We start from the raw sequence: 12,344 nt of genomic DNA on the forward strand, positions 1-12,344 counted from the left end.
TAACTTAATGTTTTTATGAATATTAAAGGTTCATCGACGATGGGAATTCATAAATAACGAGAAAATATTTCAATTTTTCAGTTTGGATGAAATTTGGAGGCGGAGAATGCTCACCAATTTACAATGCCGGCTGCACTAAGATTCTCCAGGACGACCTCTACAGCGATATATTCAAATCAAAAAATAATTTTTTTATCTTTAAACAGTACTAATAAATGCATCAAAGTTTTATAATGATCCGCTGTATAGTTTCTCCAAAACAATTCGTAAAATTATACCTTATTTTCAACGTTCTAAAGCAGACTCCCCCCTTAACGCTGCGCTGCGAACGGCGAATGTAATGATGATACTCGTAATGCACGCGAAGAAAAAAGTTGAAAAGTGCCAAAATGGTGGAGCTTAGAACACAAAAGTACGATTTTTAGGCAAAGGTTTTGAACTTTTTCATGCAAAAATAATTGTTTAACTTAATGTTTTTATGAATATTAAAGGTTCATCGACGATGGGAATTCATAAATAACGAGAAAATATTTCAATTTTTCAGTTTGGATGAAATTTGGAGGCGGAGAATGCTCACCAATTTACAATGCCGGCTGCACTAAGATTCTCCAGGACGACCTCTACAGCGATATATTCAAATCAAAAAATAATTTTTTTATCTTTAAACACGTACTAATAAATGCATCAAAGTTTTATAATGATCCGCTGTATAGTTTCTCCAAAACAATTCGTAAAATTATACCTTATTTTCAACGTTCTAAAGCAGCTCCCCCCTTAACGCTGCGCTGCGAACGGCGAATGTAATGATGATACTCGTAATGCACGCGAAGAAAAAAGTTGAAAAGTGCCAAAATGGTGGAGCTTAGAACACAAAAGTACGATTTTTAGGCAAAGGTTTTGAACTTTTTCATGCAAAAATAATTGTTTAACTTAATGTTTTTATGAATATTAAAGGTTCATCGACGATGGGAATTCATAAATAACGAGAAAATATTTCAATTTTTCAGTTTGGATGAAATTTGAGGCGGGAGAATGCTCACCAATTTACAATGCCGGCTGCACTAAGATGCTCCAGGACGACCTCTACAGCGATATATTCAAATCAAAAAATAATTTTTTTATCTTTAAACATGTACTAATAAATGCATCAAAGTTTTATAATGATCCGCTGTATAGTTTCTCCAAAAAAAAATTCGTAAAATTATACCTTATTTTCAACGTTCTAAAGCAGGCTCCCCCCTTAACGCTGCGCTGCGAACGGCGAATGTAATGATGATACTCGTAATGCACGCGAAGAAAAAAGTTGAAAAGTGCCAAAATGGTGGAGCTTAGAACACAAAAGTACGATTTTTAGGCAAAGGTTTTGAACTTTTTCATGCAAAAATAATTGTTTAACTTAATGTTTTTATGAATATTAAAGGTTCATCGACGATGGGAATTCATAAATAACGAGAAAATATTTCAATTTTTCAGTTTGGATGAAATTTAGAGGCAGGAGAATGCTCACCAATTTACAATGCCGGCTGCACTAAGATGCCTCCAGGACGACCTCTACAGGCGATATATTCAACTCAAAAAATAATTTTTTTTATCTTTAAACATGTACTAATAAATGCATCAAAGTTTTATAATGATCCGCTGTATAGTTTCTCCAAAAAAAATTCGTAAAATTATACCTTATTTTCAACGTTCTAAAGCAGGCTCCCCCTTAACAATTTGAAACGTCGCAACTCGCCGCGACGGATTAATTTGGGATGGGGCGTGGGAAAAGGAAGCGGTGCGCGTACGTTTGATTTATTCAATGACCGCATTACGGGGGCTTTTCGGGACTGCGCGGGCGAACGAATACGTTACTTCCTGTGCGCCGTGCACGAGTAGTCTCGGAAAGTGAACTCGGCCATAAATTTCCTTGTTTGGCGCGAGGAAGCAGCGGCGACGCGTTGTCGCATATAAACTGCATCCACGTACACCTAGGCAGACAGACGGACACGCACACACACATACGTACGGCAGAGCACACAAGTCCGATTATGATAAATTTTTATGGGGAGCGTCTGTGAAACGTCCCCGTTTGCGGAACGCAGAACTCACCGCGTCGTTTCTGATCAGGAACTTGATCCGAGCGAGTCTTCTATGGTGTTTCCGGGATTCGAACGAACCCAGCAGTCTCATCATGTCGGGCCAATTTTATGAATTGAATGGGGACAATAAAAAGAGATAACACTTGGTATTCGTGATATGTGTGTGTTCTAATAAATCGCGATGCTCCGTTCATCATTACGTAATGACGAGGGGTTGCCGTCCAAGGCTCTCGATGCAAACAGATATTGATAACTCCGATATATCGAAATTGCAGTTTCCCCGCGTTTGATGCTTACAACATTTGCCAGAACAATGTCGATTGGTGGAAAAGAATAGCCATTTGTCCGGGACGGATTCGACGAGCGAGCAATTATGGAAATAAAGTTGGAGTCAGCGTATTCTGGTGATCGAGTCGTTCTCCGTGACGTAAAAGCTCGGATCGATTCGAAAGAGATGGTGAAAGAGAGAGACACGCATAGTTTCGGGACTTTTGACTTCAGACTTCAATTTCATCCGGTTCTTACGATCTCATTAGTCGGCGCGTGCTTTCACCTTTGCGACATTCTTCATATACAGGGTGTCCCATGGGAAGTTGCTGAAACTAATCAGCTGTCATTTTTAAACGTATGCAGTTATTGAAAAAACAAAAATTGCCTTGGAAAGAGGAAAGTCTGCAGTTTTTAATGGGTATAAATAAAATTTAGCAAAATGTTTGTATATCAGTTTATTTTATTAATGAAAAATATGCTAATAATCAAGTAAGCTAATGATAAATATTTTCAAAGTGTGCACCATCTGAATTTGTCCAAAAATCAATTCTTTTACGAAAACTTGTGAAAACTTTTTCTAACATGTCGTCTTTAATGTTGCTGACGACCTTTTTAATAGCTACTACTAAATCTGACACTGTTTCTGGATTTCCGGCATAACAATGGTCCTTAATGTATCCCCAAAGAAAGAAGTCACATGGATTTAAATCCGGCGAGTACGGTGGCCATTCTAGCCCCCCCTGGGCAAATTTGGGGTATCCCAGACCGATGACTCGATTGCCATAAACTTTGTGGATTGTTTCGAAGACCTCCTGGGTTCGGTGTGGTGTCGCTCCATCCTGCATGAAATGAAATCCTCTGACCAGGCCTCTTTTTTTGCATGAGGGAAGAATTGTGTTTCGAGAAGCTGCTTGTAACTTTCACCAGTGACTGTTGATTCGAAGAATTGCAGATAAATTCCTTTTACCGAGATCGCAGCCCATGCTGTTATTTTTTGTCGATGTAAAGGTTTAGCCAGGGAAACGTTGGGATTTTCCGACCCCCCAAATCTATAATTTTGTTTATTAACATAACCATTTAGCCAGAAATGTGCTTCGTCCGTGTAAATTATCAATTTTGCATCAAGTTCTTCATCTTCAAACATTCCATTTATCGTCTCGCAGAATTCCACACGTTTCGTCATAGCGCGGTTGGTTAGCAATTGATGCGATGTTATTTTATAGGGATGCATTTTCAGGAAATGTTTTAAAATCCTGTGTAACGTTGTTTTGGATATTTCAAGAGCTTGGGCAGCTTTCCGAATGGAAGAATTTGGATTCTCTTCAAAATACTTCTTAATATCTTCAATGTTTTCTTCTGCAGCTACAGACACAGAAGGACCTGGCAGATCATGTCTACGATCTTGGATAGTTCCATACTGCATAAAATTATCGATAATTCTGATAAAAATAACACAAAACATTATTTTAATGCAGATTTATTGCCAAAAAATGGAGTGACGTAACGCATACGTTTAAAGAAATAACAAATTCTAACCTTTTCAGCGTGTTTTCGCTCTTGACTTTATGTGTTCCGTATTTAGTACGAAACCCCCTGTAAGCATTGCTATAAACTTTTCCTCTGGAAAAGAAGCACTCGACGAGATAAATCTTTTCTTCCGTCGTCAGATTACTCATTTTGACGCGCACGGACTTGCATCTACCACAACCGGAATAAAACTGCGGACACTCAGATGAACGACCGTTAACCGTAAGACACTTTCTGAAGTCATGGAGGGGGGAACCAATCGTTTACTTTCAGCAACTTCCCATGGGACACCCTGTACTAATGATTAATCCGAGCCGTGAGATGCGCGGGGTCCGAGGGGTGCGAGGCCCCCTATTCTTCGCGATTTCCCGAACGATTACTGGAATTTCTGCCCATCCTCGAATTTTGGTGCACATTCCACAGCCCGGTGTGCATAAAGCCCAACCTACATTCCAATATTTTCTTCTTGTTATTTTTTCCCGCATATTTCTCTTTATGTATGTAAAATGATGCTCGTTTAAACGTACGCGCGTGAAGCGCGTATAACGAGACGTTGCGTTGTGTTTCGTGAAATTTCGAGTGCACGAAGACGCTGAAAATGTAAAGTGTATTTGAAATGCGGCTGGCACACGCTTGCTCCGCGTTTAAAATCACTAGACTCGATTTAAATGTACGAGCGTGTTGTTTAGTAAAGCTCGTAACATTTAATATGCATGAAAACGGCGATGCTCATAGACCACACCGCGTTCGCCATTGAATATCGGGTGGCCGCAGCTCTTCGAGTAATTGGCTCGCGCGAAGGAGGTACTTATGCATCCGCCAAGTGCCGTTGAGAGATTAGAGGCAGTCACTGGAAAGGGCTTTTCCGATTCTAAAGTTCCATTTCCGCGGTGACAGTCCGTTTACTAAGCATCGCTCCATCGATCCGCCGCTTCTACAGCTAAACTATAATATTAACGTTGTAGATTCTCTTTCTCTCTCTTTCTCTCCGTCTCTGTCTTTAGAATCTTTTGTTATCGATGCGGTGTAAAACGGAGTTCATCTTTACGTAACATCAAAGAAATCACGTTCAGAAATCAACAGTCGACTGAGCGCCATCAGATATACGTTATATAGTTTATCGATATCATTTTATCGCGACAGATTTCAACGTTTCACGTTAAATGACTGATTATATCTTTTACTGAGCTCTCCTTCAGCGTAAATTATATTAACGCAAACCGTGCAATCATCGCGTATCGTACATTTATTGGCTTCTTGAATTTATCAATTTCTGATTATCCGTTTTATTTCGCTGATACTTCTTGAATTAATAGGTGATATTTCATTTTTGACGGAAATCGTGTAGCGAACTACACCGTGTAGTACAGTAGATTTAATAGGAAATCTACTGTTTAATAGGAAATTAGAAATCCTATTAAACTGAACGATTTTTTCAAGGACGTGCTTTATCTTTATCGGTTTATGTTCTTACGTTTATTGCGCTCTCCTAGAATTCCTCTTGCGATTTATATCGATAATTGATATCGAGTACATCAGAGTTCAATATAAAAGATTACGACTGATTATTCGTATCATTATTAACATTAACAATCAATTATTTATATTATATTGACAATTGCACTTATCCAACATCCACCATCACAGATCAGTCCTAAAGATTTCGTTCGCTGGTCCCATTCATTCCTAGCATCCACCATATCTATATAGCCATAACCATACACAGTAAAAAATAAAATGTTAATTTTAACAGTTTTTGCATGTCCCAGAAAGTCCACTCTAAATTTTAAGTTAAAGTAACTCATTCGTCATATGTTACTTCTTGACAAACTAGAAATGTTAAGTAATTAACACAATACTTTACATTTATTTTTGTTATTGTAACTTTAAGTGTGATGTAAAAATAACATACAAAGTAATTGAAAACTACATGGAAGAGAAGTTGCAATGACTCATCAGAAAAGTTGATAGAACATTTTCGTTCGTACGATATCAACATTTACTTTTTATGTTATATTAACACATGATAGTAATTTTTCAACTTAAATTATTTTTGATAGAAACATTTAATTTTAGTAAATTTGATTATTTTATATGTCAAAGTTCATGATTATTTGAAGGTTTACTTTAACTTCTTTTAGAATGTTAAACTGACTTTGTGACATGTTGATTGTTTAAAATTATTGTTAAAAGCATTTGAAATAATATTCCATTTCTAAGAGACATACACAAAATGTTAAGTTATGAAGTTAACATATAAAATTGTTATAAAATTAATAACATATCAGTTGTATGTTAATTTTACATTGAAGTAGTAATCAAAACATGGCAACAAGAAAATTTTAACACATGGACGCACAATTTTTAACGGTGTATCGAAATGTGCCACGTCTCATATACCTTGCCTTTTACACAGTAAAAAATAAAATGTTAATTTTAACAGTTTTTGCATGTCCCAGAAAGTCCACTCTAAATTTTAAGTTAAAGTAACTCATTCGTCATGTGTTACTTGTTGACAAACTAGAAATGCTAAGTAATTAACACAATACTTTACATTCATTTTTGTTATTGTAACTTTAAGTGTGATGTAAAAATAACGTACAAAGTAATTGAAAACTACATGGAAGAGAAGTTGCAATGACTCATCAGAAAAGTTGATAGAACATTTTCGTTCATACAATATGAACATTTACTTTTTATGTTATATTAACACATGATAGTAATTTTTCAACTTAAATTATTTTTGATAGAAACATTTAATTTTAGTAAATTTGATTATTTTATATGTCAAAGTTCATGATTATTTGAAGATTTACTTTAACTTCTTTTAGAATGTTAAACTGACTTTGTGACATGTTGATTGTTTAAAATTATTGTGTTAAAAGCATTTGAAATAATATTCCATTTCTAAGAGACATACACAAAATGTTAAGTTATGAAGTTAACATATAAAATTGTTATAAAAATAATAACATATCAGTTGTATGTTAATTTTACATTGAAGTAGTAATCAAAACATGGCAACAAGAAAATTTTAACACATGGACGCACAATTTTTAACGGTGTATCGAAATGTGCCACGTCTCATATACCTTGCCTTTTACACAGTAAAAAATAAAATGTTAATTTTAACAGTTTTTGCATGTCCCAGAAAGTCCACTCTAAATTTTAAGTTAAAGTAACTCATTCGTCATGTGTTACTTCTTGACAAACTAGAAATGTTAAGTAATTAACACAATACTTTACATTTATTTTTGTTATTGTAACTTTAAGTGTGATGTAAAAATAACGTACAAAGTAATTGAAAACTACATGGAAGAGAAGTTACAATACTCATCAGAAAAGTTGATAGAACATTTTCGTTCGTACATATGAACATTTACTTTTTATGTTATATTAACACATGATAGTAATTTTTCAACTTAAATTATTTTTGATAGAAACATTTAATTTTAGTAAATTTGATTATTTTATATGTCAAAGTTCATGATTATTTGAAGATTTACTTTAACTTCTTTTAGAATGTTAAACTGACTTTGTGACATGTTGATTGTTTAAAATTATTGTGTTAAAAGCATTTGAAATAATATTCCATTTCTAAGAGACATACGCAAAATGTTAAGTTATGAAGTTAACATATAAAATTGTTATAAAAATAATAACATATCAGTTGTATGTTAATTTTACATTGAAGTAGTAATCAAAACATGGCAACAAGAAAATTTTAACACATGGACGCACAATTTTTAACGGTGTATCGAAATGTGCCACGTCTCATATACCTTGCCTTTTACACAGTAAAAAATAAAATGTTAATTTTAACATTTTTTGCATGTCCCAGAAAGTCCACTCTAAATTTTAAGTTAAAGTAACTCATTCGTCATGTGTTACTTGTTGACAAACTAGAAATGCTAAGTAATTAACACAATACTTTACATTCATTTTTGTTATTGTAACTTTAAGTGTGATGTAAAAATAACGTACAAAGTAATTGAAAACTACATGGAAGAGAAGTTGCAATGACTCATCAGAAAAGTTGATAGAACATTTTCGTTCGTACGATATCAACATTTACTTTTTATGTTATATTAACACATGATAGTAATTTTTCAACTTAAATTATTTTTGATAGAAACATTTAATTTTAGTAAATTTGATTATTTTATATGTCAAAGTTCATGATTATTTGAAGATTTACTTTAACTTCTTTTAGAATGTTAAACTGACTTTGTGACATGTTGATTGTTTAAAATTATTGTGTTAAAAGCATTTGAAATAATATTCCATTTCTAAGAGACATACACAAAATGTTAAGTTATGAAGTTAACATATAAAATTGTTATAAAAATAATAACATATCAGTTGTATGTTAATTTTACATTGAAGTAGTAATCAAAACATGGCACACAAGAAAATTTTAACATATGGACGCACAATTTTTAACGGTGTATCGAAATGTGCCACGTCTCATATGCCTTGCCTTTTACACAGTAAAAAATAAAATGTTAATTTTAACATTTTTGCATGTCCCAGAAAGTCCACTCTAAATTTTAAGTTAAAATAACTCATTCGTCATGTGTTACTTCTTGACAAACTAGAAATGTTAAGTAATTAACACAATACTTTACATTTATTTTTGTTATTGTAACTTTAAGTGTGATGTAAAAATAACATACAAAGTAATTGAAAACTACATGGAAGAGAAGTTACAATGACTCATCAGAAAAGTTGATAGAACAGTTTCGTTCGTACGATATGAACATTTACTTTTTATGTTATATTAACACATGATAGTAATTATTTCAACTTAAATTATTTTTGATAGAAACATTTAATTTTAGTAAATTTGATTATTTTATATGTCAAAGTTCATGATTATTTGAAGATTTACTTTAACTTCTTTTAGAATGTTAAACTGACTTTGTGACATGTTGATTGTTTACAATTATTGTGTTAAAAGCATTTGAAATAATATTCCATTTCTAAGAGACATACACAAAATGTTAAGTTATGAAGTTAACATATAAAATTGTTATAAAAATAATAACATATCAGTTGTACGTTAATTTTACATTGAAGTAGTTAATCAAAACATGGCAACACAAGAAAATTTTAACATATGGACGCACAATTTTTAACGGTGTATTGAAATGTGCCACGTCTCATATGCGTTGCCTTTTACACAGTAAAAAATAAAATGTTAATTTTAACATTTTTTGCATGTCCCAGAAAGTCCACTCTAAATTTTAAGTTAAAATAACTCATTCGTCATGTGTTACTTCTTGACAAACTAGAAATGTTAAGTAATTAACACAATACTTGACATTCATTTTTGTTATTGTAACTTTAAGTGTGATGTAAAAATAACATACAAAGTAATTGAAAACTACATGGAAGAGAAGTTACAATGACTCATCGGAAAAGTTGATAGAACATTTTCGTTCGTACGATATGAACATTTACTTTTTATGTTATATTAACATACGATAGTAATTATTTCAACTTAAATTATTTTTGATGGAAACATTTAATTTTAGTAAATTTGATTATTTTATATGTCAAAGTTCATGATTATTTGAAGATTTACTTTAACTTCTTTTAGAATGTTAAACTGACTTTGTGACATGTTGATTGTTTAAAATTATTGTGTTAAAAGCATTTGAAATAATATTCCATTTCTAAGAGACATATACAAAATGTTAAGTTATGAAGTTAACATATAAAATTGTTATAAAAATAATAACATATCAGTTGTACGTTAATTTTACATTGAAGTAGTAATCAAAACACGGCAACACAAGAAAATTGTAACATATGGACGCACAATTTTTAACGGTGAACGGCTACTTTGAAATGATATGTAATCTCATTATTAATAAATAAAAATAGCTTTTATCGTACAAACTTTTGAAAACATCTTGGATTTCTACAAAAGCACTGAACTTGCGAACTTACTTGCTCAGTGACTGAATCATCTTTCACGTCACAGTTTTTTAGAGACCATCGCAATTCGTTTAAACGAAATCGTACGAGAAATCGGAAACCACATGTGGTCATTCTAATCGAACTCTTCTCCTTTCTTCTCGTTCCAGCATTCGATGCTATACTTCTTTCATCACTATGAGCTGCCGGTGATCCTGCAGCAGGCGCAGCTGCAGCAGCTGCTGTTCCGCAATCACGCCCAGCCTCAGGTGCCCGGCACCCCCAGTACAGCGCCGACCACCCCGGGTCCGGAGTCGTCGTCGACGACGTCGTCCTCGTCGAGCCCGGCCTCGTCGACGCCTACGAGGGAGCAGACGCAACAGAACTACATCACCGAGCTCTCTCAGCTCGATCCGGAACCCAGCGACGCCGACGAACGACACGCGGTTGTCGATAGCGTGCAAACGTCCACGGCGACGACGGATCCCGTTCGGCCGAGCGATCCTCTTCAAGGTACGTCGTGATTCGTATTTTGCCCGCCTGCATCATCTGCGCCAGCCGAGGAAGCGATCCGAGTTCACGCGGTTCGAGAAAGTGCGTACAGCTCGTGCATCGTCGTCCGTTAGAACGCTCGTTTCGGAAGGTGCAACCTGAGAGAGACGTCGAATATTTATTATAAATGTCTGTTGTTACATTCATCGTTCTTTATGTTTGTTTATAAGTTTGTAAGGATAGTTAAGATTTTGCAGTGCTTTTAAGCGTGCAATTACACACTTGTGGACTATTTCCTTACGAAGTCACGTTATTGCTTTCGTGTTAAGCTCCTACGCGAGGAGATAGAGGGAAAAAGAGCGCGACCGAGGACAATTTGATCGGTTAAAGAGTTAAGCGCGTGTCGTTGGGTATCGTGCGCTTCATCGAACTTTGATACACTTTACCCTTACTACCCCGTGCAGATCCGTGCAGAGAGGAGCGAGTTGAAACGGCATATTATATTACGCTAGATTTAATTGCATATACATCCATTTCAACTTTCGTACAACGGCGGGAGAGAGAAAAAAAAGTTCCTCTCCTCTTTGACGTTCGTTTTTTTTTATGGGCGAGTTTAATTTTCACGAGATACGTTAGGACTCGCGCTTTATTGGAACGGTAAACGCAACTTTACACTCGATACACCAGGACGCGAGTGAAACAGAAGGACCGTCCTCGGCAGCGAATTCGCGAAAAAAGGGGAAAACGCGCTCTCGCTCGGTAATTTTTCGGATCGCGCGTAGCAACGCGGTGCTGCAATCTGTAATCGTCATCAATCGGTAATTCCGCGATTACACGTTTCGCGCGTCGACTCGCGAGGCTCGCGCGCGCGTTTCACCGGGTTTAGAGTTTTGAGTGAGCACTTTGTAGATCCCGTGTCACTGACACTCGTCGCTTTGGAGCGCCTACACAGTTTGGCACGCGATACCGCGCTATCGTGTTTCAATTCGAGCGATCCAACTAGCACTGATTATTTTTCTGGGCTTTTAATTTCACCTCCCGTTTCCGCTCGTACTCGCTACTCGCTCGCGGAAAATCGATAATCGTTTTAGGTATAGCGAGCGTCCATCCGGCCCGTACGGCCAACCGATTTGTTTACAGCTGCGGTTTGATTTGCAGCTGCGCGCAGTTGCAGCGCGGCGGGCGCGATACGATTTTTATTGCCGTCCGAATTCGCCGGATATTTTCACATGCCCGGATGTCCCGCCGGATCCGAGCCCGAAGAGCGCGGCGTATCGTTGTTTCCTTTTCGTTCACGGGGTCGCGCGAGTTCCGAGGGATGAACGACGGAGAACAGTACTTTTATGGTGAACCGCAGTATCGAGGAACGCGACCAAGTCGACCACTTCGAGTTCTGCTGCCAAGGCGGAGGCTGCTCCTTCAGTCTCCGAGGTCACGAAGCCGCTCGCCGAGATCTCGACCCCCGAGGGTTTCGAAGTCATCGAGGCTACCGAGGCGACCCGCAAGGAACCAACGGCGCCCGTCGCGGACAAGGGGCAGTAGAACCTACTGAAAAGAACGTCATTTCCATAAACGACTGCTACTGACGGATTCGCCAACCCTTGCCATCCGGTTCCTTACCCTCCCGTCGAGAAACATCTCCACGAGCGTGAGGGCGCGACTGTTACCCTGTCACGGATCAAACTTGGCTGTAAAGTGACGCGATACGGTCCTTACGCGTGCGGGATCTGTTTGCGCGAGGTTTTCGTTTTCGATGACGGAATGCACGCGGAAATTGTACTCTTTGAGAGCCACGTCGGTGCGTGCATCGTGCTTCGGGATCGGAACTAGTGGATGAAGAGAGGTGTAGATTTATACATATATATACAGGGTGGCCCATTTTAATTTATACAGTCGATTTTTTAAAAAACTAAAAGAGATACGAAAAAATGTTTCAGACAGACATGTCACGATTTCGAGGGGGACATAAGATGATATGGTACCAATGGTGGTTTGACCTTGAATAGTCGTTTGAAGGTCACGCGAAGATCACCTTCAATTTCTTAAATTGAA

General features: G+C 36.6%; 1 protein-coding gene across 1 annotated transcript; it reads left to right on the plus strand.

The window, feature by feature from the left end:
• Nucleotides 1-9,961: 9,961 nt before the first annotated feature.
• LOC113563202 lies at nt 9,962-11,029 on the plus strand (the record flags this gene model as incomplete). Its single annotated transcript, XM_026974527.1, has 1 exon — nt 9,962-11,029. A coding segment is annotated over one exon (363 nt), but the record flags the coding sequence as incomplete, so codon positions are not given.
• Nucleotides 11,030-12,344: the final 1,315 nt, after the last annotated feature.

Source organism: Ooceraea biroi, chromosome 13, assembly GCF_003672135.1.
Source record: "Ooceraea biroi isolate clonal line C1 chromosome 13, Obir_v5.4, whole genome shotgun sequence".
In the NCBI taxonomy this organism is placed as follows: Eukaryota; Metazoa; Arthropoda; class Insecta; order Hymenoptera; family Formicidae; genus Ooceraea; species Ooceraea biroi.